Source organism: Trachurus japonicus, chromosome 13, assembly GCF_045865225.1.
Source record: "Trachurus japonicus isolate A0001 chromosome 13, Traja_1.0".
NCBI classification, from domain to species: Eukaryota; Metazoa; Chordata; class Actinopteri; order Carangiformes; family Carangidae; genus Trachurus; species Trachurus japonicus.
This window is the reverse complement of record NC_140919.1, coordinates 34,078,401-34,104,244: the sequence shown is the minus strand read 5'-3', so window position 1 is coordinate 34,104,244 and position 25,844 is coordinate 34,078,401. Positions and strand designations below refer to the sequence as shown.

At 41.0% G+C, this 25,844-nt stretch overlaps 3 protein-coding genes across 5 annotated transcripts in view; 2 read left to right on the top strand and 1 right to left on the bottom strand.

Moving 5' to 3' along the window:
• Positions 1-3,039: 3,039 nt before the first annotated feature.
• Positions 3,040-20,723, bottom strand: kiaa0753 (KIAA0753 ortholog). Of its 3 annotated transcripts, none has more exons than XM_085796137.1 (18): positions 20,288-20,723; positions 19,214-19,507; positions 18,794-19,052; positions 18,516-18,625; positions 18,347-18,409; positions 18,006-18,227; positions 16,830-17,007; positions 15,891-16,087; positions 15,581-15,711; positions 14,991-15,146; positions 14,370-14,459; positions 12,588-12,675; positions 12,301-12,372; positions 11,968-12,138; positions 11,698-11,779; positions 10,637-10,757; positions 5,577-5,804; positions 3,040-3,719 (listed from the first exon to the last, which is right to left on the bottom strand). In XM_085796137.1, the coding sequence occupies exons 1-18, from the start codon at positions 20,414-20,416 to the stop codon at positions 3,566-3,568; spliced, it is 2,745 nt and encodes a 914-aa protein (XP_085652263.1). In that variant the 5' UTR covers positions 20,417-20,723; the 3' UTR covers positions 3,040-3,565. The 3 variants fall into 3 exon arrangements, with proteins under 3 accessions (XP_085652263.1, XP_085652264.1, XP_085652265.1); XM_085796138.1 differs by having other exon boundaries at positions 15,891-16,084; XM_085796139.1 differs by having other exon boundaries at positions 12,301-12,369; positions 20,288-20,715.
• An 811-nt stretch (positions 20,724-21,534) lies between these two features.
• On the top strand, positions 21,535-24,128 carry txndc17 (thioredoxin domain containing 17). Its single transcript, XM_085796157.1, has 4 exons — positions 21,535-21,821; positions 22,040-22,121; positions 23,357-23,432; positions 23,653-24,128. The coding sequence occupies exons 1-4, from the start codon at positions 21,677-21,679 to the stop codon at positions 23,719-23,721; spliced, it is 372 nt and encodes a 123-aa protein (XP_085652283.1). The 5' UTR covers positions 21,535-21,676; the 3' UTR covers positions 23,722-24,128.
• Positions 24,129-25,237: 1,109 nt separating this feature from the next.
• Positions 25,238-25,844, top strand: part of nxn (nucleoredoxin) — a 61,614-nt gene continuing 61,007 nt past the window's right edge. Inside the window, exon 1 of the mRNA XM_085796136.1 lies at positions 25,238-25,741. Coding sequence (XP_085652262.1) covers positions 25,433-25,741 — 309 coding nt within the window. The 5' untranslated portion in view covers positions 25,238-25,432. The remainder of the gene's footprint in view (positions 25,742-25,844) is intronic.

The window sequence follows — 25,844 nt, the reverse complement described above, 5'->3', positions numbered from 1 at the left end:
TGTGCATTTGTTATTGCCTCCTGTCTAAGGAAATTATTAAGTAACTTGTGTGGAAAAGCAACTTAGTTGAATTGATGGTAGTATACCGAACAAGAAGCTCTGTGGTTTCTGCTCTTTAAAGATAATATGATGATTTATACTGAAATATTTCTCAGCCTATGTGTCAAAGCATTGTTACAAGGTGAGAGAGCAGTCTGGCATTTCTACTTCACATTTGGGTTTTGTAGAGTGATAACTGCTAAGCTGTGTCACACAGATATATTACACACTTCTGCTGCTTAAAAACTACATTCTTCTCGCCGTGACCCTCTTTGTCCTTGCTATGAAATGGTGGGCTTTTATGTAGTTAATGAGAAGGAGTTTTGCTCTATTGGTCTGAATTTCATTATGAGCTCAGCTCAGGCTCAATTCATGCATTGAGGGGCCTTTGTCCAGGCCCTTTGGCCCCGGCGTAGCCTTGGTCTTGTCCAGCATTGTCCTTTGCTCTGCCATGCATATTGCATGTCTGCACTTACGATGCATGAACATTTATCTTCTTATACCTTGCATTACTTCAGTCTTTAGAGCCATGCCACATTACACATATTGCTTGTATGTTATTTGAATCTTTAAATGTTGAGGTCATTGATAGCAACACAGTGGTGGAAAAAAAAAAACTAAATTCACTATATTTCATTTAACTTAATGCTACATTAGGGATGAAATATTGCACCTGTTGCTCCACTAAATGTATTTATGTCAGTTCTAGTTACTGGCTACTTAATTCTCAGATCAAAATTTTAATTTTGATGCATTATTGTAGATTTAAGGCTCAAACAAACCATGTCTGAAGTGGTTAAACTTAGTTACACCTACACTTGCTACAACTGCAATTTGATTTTTAAATGCTTGTGCATGCATTGTCCAAAATCATAATATATAATACTTTGAGAGAGACCATTTTGCAGAACAAATACACTTTTGATAGGCTATAATTTGCTTGACTTAAGTTTCTGAATAACTTACCATTTGATATTTAAATGCAGGACTTGATATTTTTACATTGTGTCATCACTACTTCTAGTGAAGGACAAATAATTCTTCCTTGCTTTGATAATAATAGATTTCAAATATATAGCACTATAGCTCCCAACACCCAAAGCGCTTTACAGTAACCATTATTCATTCATACCACATTCACACCGGTGGTGGTAAGCTACGTGTGAAATCTCTTTTGATTCCATTTCTCTTAGATAAGGGTACATGGTTGATTTCTATGCTTTTATGCTTTGCCAAACTCTATTGTATCCACTCTACTTCAAACTCACATCTGCTTGGAGGCTGGTAGATACATTTTTTCTCTCTCTCCTAATCCATCAGAATGAGCTCAGTCGGCTCTCTGCTGGGACTCCACTTCTCTGCTTGTTTCAAACAGCAAATTCACAACTAATAGCTTCCATCAAAGCAAATGTGACTGCACAAGAGCTACACTTCAGTCACAGGTGTTTCATGAGACACAGGACAGTAAATACAGCCTCCAAATCATTTGACTAAAAGGAACTTTCAGTGGAAATGTTGTGTGATAAATGCAAACAACGCCATTGTTTGCATGACAGTCCACATAGTAAAGACCAGCATCACAACCATCCTTTCGATACTTCAGCTCTAACAGAACCTCCCTTGGGAACAGCAAACATGACTGATAAGCCATAAGATTTCATATCCATCTGCTGTAAGTGCTGGGCATTAGCTGAAAGGGTTCTGAATGCAACCCACATGATACAAAGCGGCCCTGATGTACCTGTATAACAAAATGCTCCCTCAGTGTATCTGGAATATACTGCAGTCATATGTGTCCTCACCAATTCTGAAATTAGCTCTGGTAATGGGTCGGTGCTGGCTGACGGCAAGGTTGAACCTCTCTGACCATTAGAAATTATAATAATGTGCAACACAGAGCTAATTTCTGGTCTTTTCACATTAACATCTGCGTCTGGATCCAGCTTTAACCCTGAAAAATCAATATGAGCGCATCCAGTGGAAAACCTATTTTTATATACAGACATCACAATGCTTTTTGACCACACTACAATGTTTGATGACCACAGAGAAACGCATATTTAAGAGTAAATAAAGTAGAGAATTGACTTCACTGTTCTCTGGTTTGCTGACAAAACAGTCTCAGTTAAATGCTGTAAGTGGTATCTGCTGTGCTGGCAGAAATGAAAGTATATTCAGCTTTGACTTTGAAATATCTCTTGTGAGACACATTTAAAATTTCTGAACCATAAAAGTAAAAAATAATTAGAAATTTGCTCTTAAAAAGAACCGAATAAGAAGAACAGAATAATTTTTTGTGTTGTATGTTTCACATTCCCCAATGTCAGAACCACCTCACTGTAAAGAAGACACCCGTCTCACACCCCCGGTTTACGACTGCTGATTTCTATTTGTCCTAGAACTCAGAGAAGAGGGAATTTGCACCGTGCTCGAGCATGTGAAGGCCTGCACATATTCAAACGCCCACGCAGAACCCAGCCTGAGAGAAAATAGGGGCAGCTGATTCAATGTGAGCTAATTCATTCAGTCACTGTATGTCCGCTGTCAGCGGCTGGTCCCCACAGGCCAGCACAACATCTGGATGTGTCCCCTCTGCTCTGTCTGTATGGCTTTCATGTTGCTCTGTAGGGACCCAGACATATTCTTGGTCTGCCAAGTCTGCCCTGTTTATTTTGCATGCAGAATTGACATTTTCCACCATGATTAGGCAGGATTCATTTGGTCACATTCAACAGTATACAAATGACGGGATGTATTTTATTTGTCTTTGCTAAAAAAAAAATTTAAAAAATTACAAATTGCACAACGACACTGACAATATTATTATTCTTAGTGATGCTTAAAAAAGAAGAGACTTCATTTCCAAACATTACAAAATCACTCTTTCCTCTCCTATCAACAGTGGGCTTACTGGTATAACACAATAACCAGTGGGTGAAAGTAAAGCCCTTTGCTGCCTCTATTTAGATCTTCAAGCAAAGGAGAAAATGAAGTTACAAAAGATTAAACACATGATCTTATCCTGAATCATTTTTGATGGCGACCATATGCAATTAATTTATTTCCATATTCCAATGTGAAAATAGAACGTGTGAGTAATCCTCAGGGAGATTTAAGCCAAGTGCAAGGGGAGGGCGGTAATCTTATAATCCTCCGTAATGTCATGATGGTCTCTCCGAGCTTATCTAAACTAAACTAACTTTCCCAGAGGAATTCAATCATAGACAGAGATGGACCATAAAGAGTCATGTGACTAATGCTCCTTGTGCAATTCATCAATCTCATCTGCTGCAATGTCTTTACAATTAATAATATAAAACATCCCAATTAAATAAATCTATCTTAAATAGATCTATCAGATCTTTCCAAAATGAAATATCTGCTTGTGAAAAACTATAGAAAAATTGCAAGTAATAGTAGCCCATAGTCGACAAAATGAACCTGAGCTGAAAATCTCCATAATAAATACACATCAAAGTAAGAATCATCTGTAAGAAACTGCGACATCCACAATTCTAGTAACATCCTACTGGCTGACCAAAGCTGCAGCTCGAGCATGAGGTGACTGAGCCGGCTGAAGAAACTCTGAGGTGAAGACGGCCTCGGCATACTCCTCCACAACGTCCTGAAACTCTGCTGCCACATCAGCCACAGCCTCCGACAGCAACTCCTCCGCCAGGCTGTGGGACAACAAACAGCATTAGACATTAGAGAGAGAAACTTTGGGGCACTTTCCCTCAGAAGCATACCAAAAAAGCTCTCATTTTAAAAGTGAAATTAAGATTGAATAAGTTAAGTTTGAGTGGAAAGTCTGAGTCTACTATCAGAAAAACAGTTTTGTATCACCACAGGAAAAAAAAAAAAAATCAAATTACATGTAAAATTGATGTGACAATTACAAGAGAATATCTAACAGAGCTAGAATGACTCAACAGGGTTTCAACTGTTATTCCAAGGGACACACAAAATGTGTTTCTGGGCTCGCTTCTTGAGATTTCTTTCTTTCTTATGTCCAGACTGAGCCATTATCTGTAAAAACGCAGACCAAGATTAAAGCAGGTTTTTCCTTACCAGCGGTTCTACTGACTCTCAGAGCTGGACATAGAAAACTGTGTGAAATCTGCACCTTACCTTGAGAGGCATAAAATGAAGGAAAATAACTAAAGAAGACTAGTGAGCTGGGTTTACAGCACCGAGCTACACTTCAGTGTTTTGATCATTAGTTGGGTCAACACACACACACACACACACACACACACACACACATAAGCAGACTGAGGCAGTGACAGAGAGGATAAGTGTACTCTCTTATAGAAACCCCAAAATGTCAAGTCATTAGGTTGTCAGTACAACACAATAATCAGAGTAATTGTGTCTTGTTGAACTACCTGTACCTTTGAAGAGTCAAGGCAAGGGCGCTTTGCTCTCAACACTGGATACAGGGTGAAACAGCAAAGAATGTACCATAATGGCTTGCGAGCAACCACTGAGAAATATTAATAAACACTAACACGCTGAAAGCCACATTAACGCTGCTGAATGACCCTTCATATTCTGTATGTTTAATGAATGTATCCAAACACCACAGAAAGAAAATGAGCTCCCAGTTAATATGCATTAATAATTGTATAGGGCAGGCTTCACATTAATGTGCAAAATTAAAAACAGCAAAGCCCAAGTTTATCCAACCAATGAACTATTTCCTTTTAGTTTGTAAGCTTTGTTTTGGTTTTTTGGCAGTGCTGAAATTTTCGCTGTTTTTATGCAGACAGAATGAACAAGATCCTGCACATAATCTAGTTCCACAGCAACACTGGGCTGCTCATTACCATCTCATCACACAGACAGGCTTTTGCAGGCTGTCAGAATAGCAGGGGGGGTGTACAAGCTTATATGTATGTGTTCTCCTTCCAAAAACACTGACATAATTGGATGACTTCTCATATAATGTCCTCTTTTTGTCCAAAATCCATGAAAAGTACAGACCCATCCCCTGAAAACTCAGGGTTCACTGATGTGACACGGATAACGAGCCTGTGACAAACACATTCAGATCCCTTGGGAGTTTTTTTTTTCAAGTCTGGATTCAAGAAAGAAAAAAAAACGTATTGAGCTATTTGCAATTCCTAATCTGTAAAAAAGGGACAGACAGTATCTTCCAGAAGGATAGGACTAATATATAGAGACAAGAGGGAGTCTTCTGTGTTCTGCAATGCACCAATTTAAGGATTCTGTCAAGTATGCAAATTGGGTGAGAAGAACAAGGGGAACACCAGAGACACTATGCAAACTATGAACTCTGAATGAGCCTCTCAGCGAAAGCTCTTCTCACCCAACAGAGAACAGGAAGGACACATCCTACTGATATGTGGCTTTGGTTACAACGGCTGATGTAGTAGTTTTTGTATTTCTTATAAAAATTTAAAGATACAAAAACTTTTTCTGAATTAATCATGAGTACAGTTTAACTACAGCTTCTGCCCATAAGAGAGGTGTTAGGAAACATCCACTTGTTGCCTCTGATGCAAGTCTTTTACCTGTTTGCGACGGCCCAGGGGTTGAAGCCGCCGACGGCCTCATGTGCCACAACTCGTAGGTAGGCGTCGTAGTCTTCCCGGTACCGCCGGATGTTTCTCAGCATGCCGCCTGGCACAGAGATACGAGCCCCACTGCTTCTCTCTGCTGGGTCCGGAAACATGGTGCTGTTTCTGGGCTGCTGCTCGTCTGGAGATGCCTCCTCTGCTAGGCTGCTCTCTGACAGAAAACTATATGTATGGAAACACAAGAGGTAGACTTCACTGACACGCTTCTTTTTCATTACTTTGGCCGTTCAGCGCCGCGTGAAGTGACGTAAAGGGCTTCTGAGGGCTACGGCTGTGGAGAAAAAGCAAACATGTTTAGAGAGGGAGGGAGCCAGAATGCAGCACAGCGCTGCGATGGACTAGAAATACTTGCTGTGCTTGAATCGAGGCTGAGGATGATGAATTTAAGAGGTGTCAGAGCGCGGGCCAGCTCCATCGTCTGCCCCTTGCTCAGAGTGAGTTGGGGCTCAGCTGGGCATTGCCATAGTCTGGCTTTATAATCCTCTCTGCTTGAACAAATCAGCCCGGCTCTTGCGACGGCGCTCTCGGTGCTATATTTAGTGTTGCAGCAGTTCCCAAAGCGAAGTGCCTCTCTATTGTGCTCCCTGGCCTCAGCTGAACTTGCCTCTGTTTTGACTGTGGAGGCTGCTAACTGCGGGGAGGCCATAAATATCAAAGTGCCAGCACAGTCAACTCTGGCTTCCAGTTTCAAAAATGGGTCGATTTGCTGTCTGATGGGCATCTGAGGGCCGGTGTGGTGAAAGCAACAATACAGCAGTCTGCAAACTGCCTATTTACAAAGGAAGAATAGCACCCACACTTTTTTCAGCCGTATTCAAAAGTAAGAGGGACCAGCTTGCCCTTTCTGTCAACAAATAATAGTCAGACATGTTGGCACAGAGGTCTGAAAAGGTGATGTGATAGTAAAAATTATTCTGGTAAAAGAAATGTTATTAAATATTAGTGGTGACTTCTCACTGTGATCTAGCATAAAAAAAAGCTTAATGAAAAGGGCTTTTCAATGACCATGACATTTGTAGGGAATATTCTAGTAAATCAGTGTATCCACAGTTATTAACACAGGGAACACAAAGTAAGAAGTCTAACCATGAAACAAAACAAAACATTGTCTCCCCTCACATTTATCTACCTGTCCTGCACACAAACCAAAACAGATGAGCAGCAGCATCAGTCATTAGCGAGATCACCTCGAGTGACTTTCAAGTTTGTCTCCTCCAGTTCTCTACAAAAGCTCCAGCCGTGCATCGCCCGGGAAACAGAGGACCTGGCAAAGGATGGTGCCATGTGTGATATATCAAAAGGAACGCAGGCTGCGCCAAAGCCGAGTTTGACAAAGCCAAATGTGGCTGAGGGATCATAGCGGATGATTCAAGAACCGATTCACAGACGTCATGGTGAGCTTTTGAGAACAGTGGGAAAGATCTTTGTGATAAGACGCAAGTGGAGGGAGAATCGTGAGAAAAGAAATGTTCCTGTTTAGTTACAAGGAAAAAAAGATGGCAGGAATATAAAGAAAATCCAAAATATAAACATGAAAGGTTTAGAAATATTGCTGAGTGGGCTTTCACCTTATTAATGATTTGCTAGAGCTGCTGATGGAGCTGTGGTGGGTCAAGGGCTGGGGGCGGCAGGGGTCTGTGTCTGGGCTCCTCACCATGGATACATAAATCTTATCTTGCGCTCTACTGAGGCTTCCAGAGATGAAATCTATCAGTCCATTGTGTCAGCGCCATCATTTGATGGCACTCAGATGAGCACAGGCACAAAGACGGCCGAGGTAAAGAATAATCAACACTGTTTTGGAAATTATTTTCAAGAGCACAGTGACAGTGTCACGTCTGGTGATAGATTCTGTAGGCCCTCACGTCTGATAAGCTTTGCTATTGCAAGTCATGACTCAAAAGAAACTCCAAACAGCCTCGTCAGAGACTAAAACAAAGCCTGAGCGCCTATCATCTCCAGAATGAGATTTTCTTAAATTATTTATTTTTCCCTGAATCAGCAGAGAGTAAGTCTTTTGAAAACTGCGCGCAGCACTTTGTTTTCCTGCTGACAACAGAGCCTCGATGTGTCTCTCTGGGTGGAGAAATGTGGTTTGTGAAGAGCTAATCGGTGCTAAAACACGCGCGATGAGCCCTTCATGCATTGTGCTGTTCCAATAACCCCAAATTAAACCTCGCCATTCTGCTGCAGCGAGAACCAACACTGACGGTGGATTAACAGAGTCCCACACCAACACAAACACAAACTCCAGTTTAAGGCCGTTCTGTGGGAGCTGATGCGAACGCTCCTTTAATCACTTGCAGGGGGTAAGCAACGTGAAAGCAGAATTTCACGAGTGTCATTAATAATTCTTCATTTAGGTATGCTTCGTTATGTTTTATGCTGGTTGCTTCATACAAGTATGTAATTAATGTCATCTGTTGGCAGGTATATGCAAATACCTGGACTGAACTGAAGCTGACTGCATTTTTGAATAGATGCTGTGACTGAAGTCCTTATGAAAATAACATATTTAATCATGTGGAGAATTATGTACCTCAGTCAGGTCAGAGGGTTGACTACTTACTCTGCCATTAAAGACTGAGTTCTTGGGTGATTTTCTCACTTCACTGGAGGAGGTGGACAGTTAGCATTAGCTGCACATTAACACTGCTCATTTCTACAGGCTGCTGATGGAAGCTAATGCTATTTCACAATTATCTGAAGGACTGCTGTGAAACCGCACCTGCACGTTCCGACTTGTCCTTATTGAAGGGCATCACATCAACAAGTCTGCAACAAGATTAGGTTGCATGTGTGTTTATGTGTGTTTCTGTTTTAGGATTGCTGATCCAACGGGCTGCAGGGTTCTGTAATCTCTGCACTTCTCTTCACTTCATCTCCTCTGTCCTGGGTTGGAAATTTTTGTGTCACCTGGGTCGTTTTAGTCTGCAACGCTGCAACACAGGTAGCCCACTTATCTCCTTTACAGTTCAGCTCAGTTTACAAAGCTACTTCACAGCCCCAAAAGACAACTCTTTAAAACAATGCACCTAATGAACACAATTTCTCTTTCTAGCCACACCAAATGCCTTGCCCAGCTTTATTACTTCTTAGGGGACTACACATTGTTAACAGATGGATCTGTGGTTGTTCCTACAACATGTTCCTGCTTGCATCTTGTCATACTGCTTTTTAATGAAGAAATATTAAGAAAACAAAAAACTCACCACAATGTAGCTTTCAGGAGACAGACTGACTAACCAAGACAACTGTGACCTTCATTCACATTATTTCTCACTCGACCCTTTTTAATATGCAAATACTGTATATAATTGTACCGACATGGAGCAACTCCCATTGCCACTTGGCTATTAAATTTGGCTGCAAAATCTTTAATTAAATGTGAAAATTAAGTTTTGTTTCCTTTCCCATATAGAAGCACTTCACCCTGCAAGCAGCGAGCGCCTACTAAATTAGCTGGGTCTTCATTTGGATTGTAGAAGAGGTGACTAATCTGGACAATGTGTTAGAATCGATGGTAATTATTTTTTGAACGAGAATGAGTGCAATTACCGCACGGCAGGCAATCTTCGGGGGCACAAAATATAACCCTGGCACGTTTCATATGCACAGCTCTTGTCTATATAAACAAAGTTGTGCTCTCACATTGAGTGAGGCAATTTATTAACCCCCTCTATCTACCTCTGTAATATTGTTCTGGAGATGGTGAGGAGCATCTGGTGGGAAAAGCCAATGTGTGACTACATGATGTGCAAGCCAGCAGACAGCGAAGCAACCCAACTCTCCATGCTGCTGACGTCTGTCAACATCAGTGATTACTAATGGACTTTGTTAATTAATGTCCCAACAGGAACCAATTACATTACACTAACCATGACCACAAGATCTGAGATAAGTGTATTTAACATCAACCAGAGCAAATAGCAACCATTTCTTCCCATTGTGATTACATCAATCAATCACCATGCAATTTTCAGGGAGTTAAAAAAGAAAACATGAAAAGATCCAACAGGGTGCTGCTGGGACCATTCAAGATGTCTGAGAACAAATGAGCTGGGAGTTCTCAAATGACTTTGTCTTATTTTAAGACACTGGATAACTCTGAGACACAAGTTAAGTAATGAAAAACATAACTGAACCTGAGGCACTCTGTAAAAGTCTGACTGACTATAATTTGCTAATGGTCACTGTGTGAGTTTGTTAGAAGCAACATCCTGCTGAGTTGTCTGTGTCAACAACTTCAAGTCCTTCCGCTCTCTTTTCTCTTCCTTCCAAGTCCCTCATTAATTTAAGCAGTAAAGCAGCTGCAGCCAAAGCCCTGGGCAGGAGAAGGTCTCTCTGTAGAGTCTGTTGCCAGAGTCAGGAATAGACTGCCCTGGGTACGGCAGCCACCAAGTGAGTTTTGTGGGATGAGTAAGGCCTCCCAGTGGGAGAGCGATTATGGGGCAATGACACATCATGTGGAAAAAAAACGGTAACTGTGGCTCGTTGAAAAAACATTAACCACTTTGCTTTTCATCAAGCCCTGAGGCCTAATTAGACCAACGCTGAATGACTTCCTGTGAATGATGCTGCTGTTGTTCTAAGTCACATGGCACAACCACAGGAAGTCTTTATTTATTTATTCATCATATTTAGATTTGATTATTTTCCCATAAAGAGTGACCACAGACTCTCTCCAAGTCATAAAAAGCCACAATTTTGAAATGAAGATTTTTTTTTTTAAGAGCGTTACATCATGATATTATGCAATCATTAGTATCGTGCCAGAACTATGATGACTGCTGATGGAGGCTAGGACCTCTAATTTCATATAAAAAGATTGGAAATGAAGTTAAATAGGTCAAACCTTGACAGTGCACTTCAGTTAATATTCTGGGAACACTCCAAAATTTGACTCTTTAAGATGTATAAAACAGCAAAGAATGGAGCCAATCAGCAAATTATGAGACAGAGAAACGATTTCATAAAGGTGAAGGACGACCCACCCAGTCTCCACAGGCTTTTCTAGGACAATATCAGCTGCAGCAGTCTGCTTCAGCACTGGCCTGGTGAGCCTAATTGGTTGAGGAGAGGCTGGCCTGGAGCCCGGAGCATGGCACTGAGGACCTGGGAGGAAGAGAGAGGAAGGGGCAGTTATAGCGCGTGAGGAGGATGGGGTGGGGCATGGGTCAGAGGAATATACAGGTGGAAAATAAAAGGAGAAGCACACAATCAGAATGACAACAATTTCTCCCACTTTTGTCAGTTGTAGCACTGTCTCCACCTACAGGAGGAAAAAAGGATAGAATTTCTCCATCTAGGGTGTTTAAAGCCCCAGCATGTAAAATTGAGGGGAAATCGTGACATCCAGCGTTTAGATTCTAGTTTGCAGCACTCACTCACTCGCTCGAGCTCACCCCTCCTTTCGGCCCGTACTCGTGCCTTCAGTCATATTTTGCAGCAAAAAGTTACACAGGAAGATTTACAGTATGTGCCGGTTACGCAGCGCAGTCCCGTGAAGGAAGATCAGAGGACAAACGTACTTGGACATAGATGTGCATCACTTGTAACAGCGGCCCTGCTAAAAACATAAAAAATAAAAAAGAAAGGACGTCGCTGGCTGTGCTCTCCAGCCGGTTCAGCTGCAGCTCCACAGAGGAGCCTCTGCTGTTCCTCTCTACTCAGCCTGGTGTTTGGCTGCACTTCGTATAAGAACAGTTCAACATGGGAAGATCTAGCTGCTAATGCTGCTCAGCTGTAGCACCATGTGTGTGCTTTATAACAGCAAAAACAAAAAAACGACGTTGATCATCCTCCGATCGGCACAACCGTCTAGTCACAGACACTTAATAGAGCGTTTGAACCAAGTTCGTCTGCTTTCACGTACCGTATTCAAAAATGGCTATGTAACATGGGAGCCTCCTATGTATTTGTAAACAACTCATTCTAAGCTAATCTAAGTGATTAGACTTCGGTAAATATGTATTTATGAAAGCAATTTTTAATTTTTGCTAATAAAAAGCCAAATAAGTTACACACTGTCCCTTTAAGTGTTAAATCCATTTACCTGTGGTTTCTGGTTGATCCCAGTAAAGAGGGTCTGAATAGGTGATAGAAGCAAACCGTCTCCTCACTTCCTCCTGATCCCTCTGCTCTCACACACACACACACACATACACAAAAATAAAATATTACCAATAGTGAGCCACATCAGTAAGCAACCTCGGACCGGAGCTGTCATAACAGCTCACAATAAATCACAAACCGATTGCTGGTGACCTTTTGGGTTCCACGGCAACCTTTTGTTGCCGGGTCTTTCCACGGGGGCAGCTCTCACCTGTATCTCCTCCATACGAAGCAGCATACTCTCCAGGGTGGGGGCCTGCAGCCTACGCTGGGCCATTCCCTCCAACTGCCTGTCCGTCTCAGCTGCCCACGCTGCCCGCGCAGTGTCATCCAACAGATCCTCCAGCAGGGCCTCACTCAGCTGCTCGGCCGCCTCTGCTGCCTGTAGAGGACAAAATACATGCATAAAAAGGTAGAAGAAATATATACTGTATACAAAAAACAGCTACATAATGATTGTTGTTTAACACTGACTATTTTATTCAATAGGAAGGCCAATAAGTCCTCCCTCCTGTGAATTACTGGCAACAGCAGCACAGCTCACCGTCTCTGCAGCCTGCTCAGACAGACGATTTCTCAGTGAAGAGCTGACCCTGGTCCTGGACTCACCAATCTGCTGAGGTATACAGACACAATCCCATCAGTCCAAAGTAATCACCAGTGAATCCCACTTAGACTGTAGAAAAATCTCCTAAATCTGAGGTTAAATACATGCTGTTTAAGATTTAGGGAAAATAAAATGTATTGATTGCCTTCTGCTTCTTCTTCTTCCTCGGGCGACAGAGAAAATGTGGCACTGACTCAGACAAGAGGCAGATTGTATCTTCCTACCTGTGCTTCATCCAGAAGGGGCTGAATTCTCTCTCTGGCCCTCTGCTCAGCTCTCTCAGCCCACTGAGTTGGAGAGACCACTTGAGATCTGAAAACCACAACACACCCACATCATGAACCGTCACAGAAGTTTTGAGCCTGATAGATTTACCTTAAAATAAAATTCCCTGATAACATAATTGACTATCTACAGTTTAAAGATGGAAGAAATGACAGTGAAGCCGCAACACTTTGCTGGCCTTCCATACTGCCAGCTGCAGTATTGACCATAAACCCCACACCCTCAATGTTTGCTGACAAAACATTACAAACTAAATATAGTCAAACTATTACCATTATGCATAAAGAAAGAAAAATTAATTTGCAATGCCTGACATGCTTACATTACATACGTTGCTTACATCAACTCCAGCTGAGTTCCGTGCATAATAACCCCACAGAGATTAATGCGATGAGAGATGAGCATTTCATACAGGAAATAATCAGGTCTTTTTGATAGGGTCTATTGTGCACCACCGATCACCTGTAAACAAGTGGCAGGTTTTTAATAATACCGGAGGTAACAGGAAATGGTTGTGCTGAGTTAATGGAATAACTGTGACTGTGGCAAATGGAGCAGCAAGAGAAACACATTGGTACAATAGATATTTCTAATGTCAGCCCTTTCACCTTCTCATGACATGAAATGCCCAGCTGGAATAAATACCATTACCAATGGTGCAATTTTATTCAAGTTTTTCTTCTAAACCACTGTGCCCAAAAATTGCCCCCAAAAGGCCCTGGAACTTGCAAAACTAGTGACATTTTTCTCCAGGTGAGAAAAAAAAACACAAAACAAAAATCAGCCTATGGGCTTTGGTGGTTTTGTGTGGGGAAACAGAAGCACAAAGGACAAACCTGCACAACTACTGATGTATTGGTAGTTTCATAGACCAAATGTTGACTGCAATCCATGCTCTGCTCATGCTGTGTTGTGTTGTTGGCCGTGGCGAGCTCAACTGTCCATTGACTAATAAGGGAATGTTTGTGTGTGTTGATCTATAGGAACACATGCTCTGTGCAGCAGTTACAACCTGCATTATTTTTTGTTCTCTTGTTAGCAGGTAGTTACGGCGAAGTTGAAATTTCGAAGTAATTGTTCACTCAATAGTGAGATCTGATGCAAAATTAGACTACTATGTGGATTATTATTTTAGCTTTACAGCAAGATTCATGTTTTTTTTTTTTATTGTAGCAGAACAGTATATGTGTATATAAGCATGATTATTATGTTGCATACAAAACTTTATTTCATTTGGGAGCCTTCAGCTTTATCTTAAAAAAACTGACAATGGAAATCCTTTGAACAGTGCACTTAATTGTTACTGTAATTATGACTTCTGCACTTTATTTGTCAGACTGCTGGCACTTTTATATTTCAGTGTTTGTTTTGATTGTTGTTGTTATCTGTCTTTATTTACTGTCTATGACGTGTGTTGCTGCCTTTCTTGGCCTAGTCACCCTTGTGAAAGAGGTCTTGCCAACAGATCTAACCTGTCAAAATCCAGTACAGCGTCATTTGTTTAATCAAAAAGCTATTTTAGCCTTGAGTTTATTTCAGTCAACAGCGTCAAATGTTGAAACACTTGTAATGCAGTTTGTGTGTTTACTCAGTGTCTATAAAGCTTTCAATGAGGTCACAGATGGGACAGAAAAAGAGTTTGATATTTGGCTGGATCAATATCCAGCATTATGACCTTTACCTCCCCTCCCCACAGACTGTGTTATACTATACTACTGTACCTTAATCTCTGAATGCGGTCGGCCTCTTCTTTACTCAGCTGGTTGAGCTCTTTCAGTCTCTGCATCGTCATCTTATCCAACCAGGCTTTTCTGTACCAGGGCAGTAATCATCGAATGAAAGCAAAATGTAAGCTCAATTAAGCATCTCACACAAATACCTTATAATCCCCATCTCTAAAATCAAAGGCTGCTTGCCTCTGATTAATTGCAAAGCACAATTGTAGTAATTAAGGTTTGATTAAACAGAGACCTACGTAGAATACTCAATCAATGAGGTGCTTATAATCACTGAAAACAGGCCAACTATTAATCACTCATAAAGACAAATGGCCTCAATCTAGCAAGAACCTAGATTAATTTATTGGAAAGACTTAACTTTTAATTGGAATCAAGAGCATTGCCTGTGGCTCCCAGCGAGTGGGGTCTGACACAGAGGTTAGAAATTACTCATGGGAACATTCTTGCTACCAAGATTTCTTCCATTTAGCTTTTTATTCTCTCTTGCTAAAACAGATAATCTAATATGTGAAGTCTGAGAAATGCTAGTGTTTTTTTGCTGAGATATATGATAAATAAAGAAGCTTGAATTCCGTTAAAAAACTTGGAGGAGGTGAGCTTTACCTTAATGCTTCATCCTGAGCTTGTATCTTCTTTTCTGAGCTCAGGATGGGCTCCTCTTCAAAACCACCTCCAGCCACCTTCTGCTTGGGAGGGCTGTGTGACGGCTTCACTGGAGAAAAAAGACAGCGTGGCTCTGGTCTCCCCCTTTGGGGGGATCTGAGGGAATAAGAAACATCGGCACAGGCAGACATGCACTTAAGACAAGTCAAAAGAGATGGTGGGGGAGCTGCAGGAGGAGCACGGAGAAGAAAGGGAAAGGACTGTCTGTTTTATACAAAGAATCTGTTCTATCACAGTGTTTTGACACTTCTCTTACATTTACTGTCTTTGTCATTTTGAGGACATAATTAGCACATGATTTCACAATGCATTAATAGGCAGGTCATTAAGTACTGACTCATACTAGATGCTGTTATCTACAGATTAGAGTTTCAGACATTATATTACAGCATAACCTTTGTTATATAATGACATTAATCATCTAGTGTGAGCTGAGAATGATTGAGACTAAAAGCACTGGTGTACAATAACAAGTGATGACTTTAAAAATCTTGTGTGTCATCGGCTGTACAGAGAGATAAAAGGCTCACCGCTGAGGAGGAGGAGAGTGAGGGGATGTAGGTACCCAGGGCACAGAGCGCTCTTTTTGAGGGAGCTCGTTCACTCTGAGCCGAGAGGAGACTGTAGGCAGCTGGAAGCTCGGGTCTCGCATCTGATTACGCTGTGAAAATGAAATTACCATGTATATGATTAGGCTGGTAACTTGGTTTTTAACTCAAGCAGACTTTATAGAGTATTGTAACATAATCTGAGTCACACTGGGAACATGATGTTAAGTACTAACTGTGTGTTTTGACATATTCAATTCAATAATGGTTTTGGTAGAAGTCAAACCAGCACCTTCATTGTGATGTCAGCCTTTCCTCTCTCAGAGTGTGGTCCTTTTCTGTAGCTGGTGATGGAGTGAGGTCGTCCCGGCTGCTCTCTCAGCTCCCTCTGCTGGACGAGGCTCTCCAGACCGGCCCTCAGCACCTCTCTTCTGTTTATGGGCTGGTGAGAAGTAGATCTGGCTCTCTGTGAAGCCACTCTCCTCCCTGCTGTCAGAAATATATATATAAAAAAATGCAACCTATGAATCGTTTCGATCTAAAGTTACTGAATCTTATTCAAGTTCAAGTATAAATCAGTGTGGAAACTGGAGGAGCTTTATGCACTGACACAACACCACCAATTAAAACAATTAGCTAGGGCTCTTGACAACCACTTGGATCCCTACTGATGCCAGATAAGTGGCACAGGGGACTAAATAATACAACAAAGATATCTGTTTCCCAGGAGACCCAGGCTCATTGTAGGTGTTTGTGCCATTTCTTTCACAGGATGCATCTCAGTCTGAAGCCAGCAGGAGTTAACTGTTCATAAGACTAGCAGCGGGGGGCTGAAGGCCAGGCTTCTGCACTTTAGTTCCTGTTTTTCTATCACATCTTTGTGGCTCCTTATCAGTTTTCAGTCCGTGTGCAGCCATTTAAGCACAGTGGGGGGCCCAAACACAACCTCACAAAACCTCCTGGGTGGCTTCCAGATACACTGGAGAGTCATTAAAAGGCATGAATACAATTTACTCCATGCAGTATGCAGAGAACAGGCTATTGCCTTTAATAAGAAATTATGACTCATAATACTGTGTTTATATGAGATTGATGAAGTTACTGTTGCTCAGGGTTAAAATTATAAACACAGTAGAAATCTATGTGTATATTACACATGCACATATGGCTAACGACAGATAGGCAAAGGCTTTTAAACAAACAAAGTGTTCCATGCTAAAGAAGCTCTCACCATGGACACCTCTTTTGGGATTTGAAGGTTTGCGAGCTCCTTGAACATTCGAGGTGGGGGCACCCTTGAGTACACCGGTGGGTGACATGCTGCGATGAGGGGACTTCCTGTGTGGAGGGCATGTTTGGGCTTGCATTTTTTCTAGCGCAGCTTGTTTACTGAGAGCAGAGTCCAGCATCTAAGAGGAACAGTGAGACATAAAAAAGACATAAGTCGCATCCAGTCAAGTGTAAGGATGACACATGAAACAAGTTTTGACTCTCATTTAATCTGAGGTTGTCTGTATTGATTGACATACTGCAGGAACTGTCACATTTCTGCACATAATGTCACAATTTGGAGGAAGTAAAGACATTGAGAAAGTTAAAGGGATACTTCACCCAAAATCGATAATTCACCAATTTTCTACTCACCGTCATGCCAAGGAAGGGTTTGGAGTCATCAAAACGCTTTTAGAGTTCATATTATGGTGGCGGATAGTGCTCACTTTTGAATCGTCCAAAACACACAATGAAACATCCAGATACCTCCATCCTGCTCGTCCGTACTGACCCAAGTGTCCTGAAGCTGCGACATGAAAAAGTTGTTCGTAAAAAAAATAATTTGATCTCTGTTTTTAGCCCTGTTGTAGTAGTAGCTCCCAGTGGCTCTGTTGATGTTTGTGCGCATGTGCGATATTTGCTGCGAGATGTTCTGTGTTTACATCATACATCCAATGGTTTACAACGACCAACGAACATCTCACTGCAAATCTCACGCATGCGCACAAACATCAACAGAGCCACTAATTTTTTCCGAACAACTTTTTCATGTTGCGGCTTCAGGACACTTGGGTCAGTACGGACGAGCAGTATGGAGGTATTTGGATGTTTCATAGTGTGTGCTTTGGAAGATTCAAAAGTGAGCACTATCCACCGCCATTATATGAAAATCCGTTGCCAGCCGGATGCCCCCTGGAATTCCAAAAGCGCTTTGATGACTTTGAAAGTTCTCCAAACCCTTCCTTGGCATGATGGTGAGTAGAAAATTGGTGAATTATCGATTTTGGGCGAAGTATCCCTTTAACTGAGACTTTAACAAATTCATCTTATGTTAAAAGTTGATCATGTAAAGCCATTGGTCTGTGAGCCCTTGTAATACTAGACACGTGTTCTGATGCCACTCATTGCCCCTCACCTCTAATTTCTGCAGGATGTCGAGGGCCGTCTCAGGCACGGCTGAACCCTGGTCCACCACGGCTTTAGCTGAGCACAAAGACAGCTGGCGAATCAGCTGGCCCAGCTCTTTGTAGTGAGGTGGTACTTTGCTATGAGATAGATCTGAAAGCTGGTGGATAACAAACTGTAAGGCCCTCTGTGCCCCACGGTGGGCAGCCGCAAGCCTGTTTATTGCGGTAGACTGAAAGAAGAACGGATGGATAATCAGTTTTTAGATATGAGAGATAAGTACTTATCAACAAACAAATGGATGGACTTTGCTCTACATAAAACGAGTCTGTGACAGTGCTGAGGACATACCTTTTTGGTGTCCCCCATTTTCTGGCATCGTAGTTTCTCTATATCATCTTGTATCTCTTTTACCTATTGAATAAGAAATTGGTAGGAGAGTGTTTTCAGATACAGAGCAAATCAAAAAGTCAAGGTGAAAAGTTTATCTTTCAAATGTGCTTGCCCTGGATTAAAATACCTGTTGTTGGAGAACGTAAATGCTACGTGCTGAGCGGGTGGCTTGCTTTTGTCTGCGCACCTCCAATTTATTTCTCTCCTCAGGCTCCATTGGCTCCTCATTCTGTTCCCCTGGTGTTTAAAACCCAACATTCATTATTATTCATTACTACACATGAAATATTTAACCAAATGAAAATTATGCTGATTGAAGTCAGTGGCAAAGTAATCTTAATCTTTACAGTTCTGTACGATTAAGGATATAATCCTGCAGTAAAATGCAGTAAAATTGTACCTTACCTCTGTTAGCTAGCTCCTCTACTTTCTGAATATACACTTCCAGCTCATTTTGCAGCTTGTGAATTTCCTGGCTTAAAGGACCCTGTTTGCCTCCTTCCTGGTGCCGTAGGCCAGGGTCTCTGTTTGGGGGTGACTGGCCAGCTCGAGGCATTGCACAAATAGCTTGCTTCTGGGATGTTTGTTTTGCTCCAGGGCAGGCTGTTTTCTCTTTTGGACTGGAGGCTTTTAATTTGGCCTTACTAGGAGTGGCTGCAAGCTCCTATAGACAGAGAAACAATCATTCCAATCTCTGACTGAACAAAGCAGTAATGGTTCCATGAGTAGGACATAAATGACTAGTAGACATAAATGACTAGACACAGTGTCTTCTTGATTGTATCAAGAGATAGTTTATCAATTCCAAACTATAGATTAAATTACCTGAAGCAGCTCTACATCACTTGTTTCAAGGAGGGAGGCCTCTTGAGAAGGTTTGGCAGGAGATTTTATCTGTGACTGAAGTCGCCTACGCCTCAGATCTCGCTTGGCAAGCTTAATGGCCGCCTGCAAATTCTCCTCAGAGAGCACAGTGAAGCTCACGGAGCTCCTGGTGCTGTCCATGTTCTCACACTTCTCCGGCACTGGCAGCAGCTTCTCAATCACAATGGGCGCTGGTAGACGTACATGGGTGGCACGGTTGCTGACACTTGCAGGGATGTTTTCATTGAACAACAGCTATGGCATATACGATAAAAATCTGTGTCAGACAGTCTTGTACATAGCAAAAACAGCAATTGTGATATGTAAGTATCATCAAGTATGTTTGTCCTTTGGGGCTGGACACCCGAAAGGACATCCTCACATATCGAATTGTGTCAAAGACCCCAAAATGTTACGTTTGCATGCAAGGTTAAGTGCCATGTTTTCTGGCCTTAAAATGACTTGTCCTCATAAGCATTCAATTATCATAATGTTAGTGACAGATCTACTATCATTTGCTTATTGCCAGCTTGTTTGGTACTATTTGGTGAATCTAATGCCAACATCTCCACTATGGATCCTACCTTAAATTACTAACGTTATTTTAATTTCCACCAACCTATTAGAGAAGTGTTAAATAGATTTCATGATCATTTTGGAGGTGATATAATTTGGTTTTATTGGACAACATTGTTCTATGCGTCTCTAATTTCTAGTCTACTGATACTAATTCTGCTAATACTGTAGCAGGTGGACAAAATACACACACACACAAAAAAAAAAAGTTCGACCCGGACACAACACATTGCAGTTCAACAACACCACACACACCAGTCCACTATATGTCCATACAACATTAGCTTTGTTAAATCATCATCTCACTGAGACAATTTAAATATAAAGTTTTAGGCTGGGGAGCAGTATTACACCTTTTTTATATACCGTATTTGAATGATTTAACTTACGTTACCAAATGAACTAACGGGGTGCATTTATAACAGTATGAACTGGCACTAGCTAGCTACGGTTATTTACCTTGGTTTGGGACATCCCAGTGATAAAATCGCTCCGGTTTCGGGTTGAATCTACAACAATCCAGTCTCTTCCAGGACTTTGCGGTCCGTCTGAAAAAGTGGGACCATCACCCAGGAACTGTGAAGTCATTACGGTTCAGACTAACTAAGTTAACAAAATAACATAGCAAATGGGAAATAACATTAGCAAGCTAACTAACGTTAGGCAATTTTGCTAACATCAAGTTAATCCCAGAATAATCCATTCCACCATTTCGACTTCGTTTAGGACCGCTATTTCAATTTGTATGGAGAATGTGAATTAGCTATGCACACAGCTTTACTAAATCCATGTTAATTAAAATATTGCTCATGGTTAGCATTATAAATTTTACTTCAAGCTTGACAACAATTTGAACCGCCGCCATGACAACAACAGACCGCAAAAAGGCGGAAGTAATGTTTAAGATGCGTTCAGGTTACATCATTCAACGTGTAATTTAGAGAACCGATTGGGGAAAAATGCAAATTCATGGCGGGTAGGCTACTAAAAAAGATACATGTCGGAATTTGTCGATTAAAGATTGATCCAACTTTAAAATATTTTTTCTAACAAAATTGGACTGTTGATCTGATTCTATCACAAGATTCAGCACACTGTAAACGGCCTTTCCTATGCTTCCTACTTAGCCGACTGCGCATGAATGCACCAAATACGGATAGTCAAAAAAGACAAAAATATTTCTTTTCGCTTTTTAAATGACCTTTTATTTAGTCACATTTCAACCCTGGTGCGACAACACTGTAGGTTTTCTTTATTAGAACTGGAGGTTCAGCATTCAAATCCACACGTAAGAGCTTAGGAGAAAAGGCTAAATGAATAGCCTACAGAAATAAATGAAAGTGTTGTTGTTAGTAGTAGTAGTAGTAGTAGTAGTAGAGAGATAAGTAAGTGTTTGTTGTTGTTACTAGTAGCAGCAGCAGCAGCAGCAACAGCAGCAGTAGTAGTAATAATCTGGCTCTAAGTTACAACGAGGTTGTGTAAGTGGCAATAAAATGGAATAATTTGAATGAAATAAAAATACATAGACTTGGTGTAGGGCACGAGTAAATTTTCATTCATCCACTAGGCATTATGGTGTATTATGAATACGCGGAAAGCTGCAATGACATTATTCAAGTACATTTTCGACATTTTAAAGTTCCACATCAGACCTATCCGCTATCCAGATAGGCTAAAAGGTACTGTCACTTTAAAAACCTTTGCACATACCGGAAGTGGTTATGCCAGCTTTTCAGTATTTCTACCAGGTCCAGTGTGTGCGGGTCAGCAGTATTTCTGTTAACACTTGTTAGTCTCTCATAGTTCAGCTTCAACTCTGTGCCTTTCCATAGTAACTCGGTCTAAACAATGGCCCATTACGAAGAAGTAACTGTGCGTGGCTATGATGAATTTAGCAAAGCTGTGTCTGAGAGGAAAGGAAAGGATATTTTTGTATATTTCTCTGGTGATAAAGATGACCAAGGAAAGAGCTGGTGTCCCGACTGCGTGAAAGGTAAACTTTGATATTCTACTACACTTTTATAGCTTGCCGTACAAGGCAATTGCATTGCATTGTAAAACTGATTGCATATCTGTCCATGAAATGTCCGTTTCATTGCAGAAGTAAGTTGAGTAGCCTGTACTATTATTTAAGGATCTTGATACTGATTTATTCAATGTCTGGTGCACTTTCATTTTGTCTTTTTAACAGTTTGCTTTCTTCCCTATCAGCTGAGCCAACTGTAAGAGGAGAGATGACTCATCTTCCAGAGGGCTCTGTCTTCATCTACTGTCAAGTTGGCGAAAGAGCTTAGTCAGTGTTACTATTTTACATTTGAATCACCTGAGTCACATACTGTATGCTAACACAAAACGAGAGCACTGATTATTTCTGCAACTAACAGTTATTTCCATTTTTAATATTTTATGAATGAATCAGCCAACTTTATAAAATATATTGAATAATGGCAAACACTGGTGATAATAGCTCAATTTACATAATTGTCAAGTACAGTAGGCCTATGACCAACAGCCAAACACCTAAAGAACTGATTTTAAGACAAAATCATACCCAGTTGTATTTGTGATGCACTCAACAGTAAGTGGATAAATTACTGATATGGTCGTATTAATTTACTTGGACTCTGGCACAAATATTTGCTGTTCAGCCCTATTTGACCCACTCTGTAATTACAGTTTGTATGTGTCCCCAGGCACCCAGAGATCAACCGATATATGAATCTAATGCTAGATGATTGCAATTAAATTACACAATATTAACTGACAACAGATTTCAAAACTGTTTTACTGTTCAAGTAATTTTTAATTCACTGTTAACAGCTTCTCAGATAAAGATGTAGGCTAACCTACTTGTGTATAAAATTAGCAATTTTGGGTTTCAGGGAATAACGATGGTCATGCTCTGACATAGACTGAACAATCAATGCAATATTTAAAAAGATAATTATCAGATGTATTAATGATGAAAGTAATTGTTTGTTTTATAGTGAAATATTACTATTTTCCAATGGTTAATTACTTGATACATTATAAATTGAATAGACAGAAATAATATGCAGCACTTTAGTAATGCAGTCTTGATTACAAACGGCTTTATGCAATCATCAAGTTGTAGATTTTCTTTAGCTTACATAATGGATTATTAATGACTAAATGAAGCTTGTGGCTACACATGGATCTCATTTTACATGTTAGAGTCTGATTGTCAAACTGCATAGTAAGTTACAGTGAACACAACTGTAACATATTAGATCTCTGGATAGACATCTTTTGTTTCTTCAGAACAAAGATGTGTGGCCTAAACAATTATTTATGTGAAAGCCAAAAAAATCCGAGCCAAGAGAGAAAGCGAGGAGAGATTTGGTTTATACTATAGAGAGGGATTAAAAACAGATTTTCTTTATTGTATAGTTAGTAGATCTTTCTCGCGTTTCATTTAGCTAAAGCTGAAAACCCTCCTTTCCATGCCTGTATCTGTGATGCTGTTTCTTATCAGCTGCTTAATACTCTGTCTTTTTCATGCGGCAGTTGGAAGAATCCAAATAATGACTTCAAGAAGACTCTGAAGTTGAGTGGAGTTCCCACCCTACTGAGATATGGCACAGTAAGAACTATAATTGATGTTTCATCAACGTGGAATAGCTAAATCTTAAATATTTCACTGACTGAGCCTTACAAATTAAGAGACAGAATTCCAGCTGACATTCATTTTTAATGCAGTATTGAACATGAAAGTGTAATCATTTCAACGTAGCTGTTAGGCAGTCAGATTCTGCATTACACAGAAATATTAAAAGCTAACCCATCAAATCTCTCTGTGTCAGCCTCAGAAGTTGGTGGAGGAGGAGTGTTTCAAAGCAGAACTGGTGAGGATGATGTTCACGGAGGACTGAGGGATCCCGTGCTGCTGACATCGCTCATCAACCAGTAACAGTCAATCTCATCCGCCCCTACATAATCGTAGCACTCCTGCATCACAGGATTTTGACCACCATTCACAAGATGCACTTCCCACTGTGATCTGATGCAAATTAGCAACTGTACAACTAAGACAATGAGCATCGTTTGTAATACACAGCTGATCAATTACTGTAACTCCCTGCTTGAGTAACACAGAATGGATGTCATTCATATACGTTTTTGTTGTCATACCTCATGTGCAATCATTCAGCTCTGAACCGTAATTTGAGGTGATACACTTCTTCTACTCAGTTTACAATGTTATTTTTATTGTGATCATGTTCATGTGATTTATTTTGCCCTGTAGACGAACTTGAATAAAATGACACTTGATGTTGAACGTTTGTGGCCCAAGAAAACTGGAGTCATGTATTTATCATAACCTTGATGGTCACAAGCTAAACCCTGAAGTTAAAGTGACTAAACTACAGCTTCAAAGTCCTACCTAATGTAACGTAGGAGTATTATCAACAAGACAAACTTTAAGTTTCAAGTAAAAACAGTAGGAGGCTAGTAGCCTACATTATTTCATGCCACCTTTTGTTTTTATCATTGACAATGATTTATCAATGTGTGTGGGCATCATTTTGCTGTTGTAGCTGCTTGAGTTGGCACTAGTCGTAACTATAAATGCTTCAGGAATTGAGTTTAGCTGTTCTATAAGGCTCACAACCCTCCTAATGTCAATCAGGATCACTGGATAGAGAAAATACTTGTCTCTTCTCTTTAAAGTTTTAGATTTACAGTAATTTAAATAGAATCATCTGTATTTTATAAGTGTTAAAAATATTAAATATTAAGAAAGCTTCCTTTAAAACCTTACCATGAAAAGTAGCCTAACTAGCTTGAATAAATGTAGAGTAGGACAATAGTTCCCCCTGTAATGTAGTGATGTCGAAGTATGAAGTAACATTCAATTTAAATAGCCTACTCCAGTAAACTGTATTTAAAAAAATAAAAATTAAAAAGCAGCTCAGGTATTTCCCTCTTGTGAAAACTAGGTGGCAGCATATTCATAAGAACGGAGTGTGGTTGAACCTCACCTACCTATCTTTTATGTGAACAGTTTCACTCACAGTCGTGTAAGATGATTACATTAATACACGCGACTGATGTGAAAGTAATGACACATATTGTAAATTTGAGGTCAAACCTAGAATCCGGCTTTTATTCCCAAAATCAGACTGGGTAGCCTACTGTAGCCTACATCAAAAAACAAACAAGCAAAAAAAAAACAACTCGGGCTCTAAAGAAATTAACTAATAGATTTTCTGTTGTTTTTACACACTGACAACAGACAAAAGTTGGTGATTAAACGTGCTCTTCGTCATCAGAGGAGCAAGCTGTGATGATGAAAGTGTGTGCTTTCGGGAAAAAGAGCGCAACCGCTGTTGCAGTCAGGGCGATTTAAGCGGAGCGCATTCCTGCACAGCGCTCACTCACTCACTCACACCGGAGGACGAGCAGAGCAGCGGCGAGACACACACCGCAACGCCTGCCTCACCGAGCCGGAGCTCACCTCGAAACCTCACGTTGTTGGAGGTTGTAGGAAACAAGTGCTGGGTGACGCCTGAACGTAGCGGTTTACATGCGCAGCGGTCTCGGCTGAGGGCAACGTTGTGTGTTCGAGGACTGTACGCTGCGATGTCGGAGTTTCTGGTGAGTCTGCTCGGGGAGCGGCTCGTCAACAGCGAGAAAGCCGAGGTGGACGTGCAGTCGCTGGGCGCCAAGCTGTCCCTGGTCGGGCTGTTCTTCGGCTGCAGCCTGAACGCCCCGTGCAAGCAGTTCAACGGCAGCCTGTGCGAGTTTTACAGCAGGTTCAAAAAGACGTCTGACCATAAGGACAAATTGGAAATCGTCTTCATCTCGTCTGATCAGGACCAGAAACACTGGCAAGACTTTTTGCAGGAGATGCCGTGGCCTGCGTTACCTTTCAAAGACAGACACAAAAAGGTAAGAGGAGTCGCGGTGATGAGGAGGAACACTGCCAAATCACTGCCTATTCTCTCAGGAGGTTTTTCTTTTCTTTTTCTTTTTTTTTCTTTTTTTTAGCGGG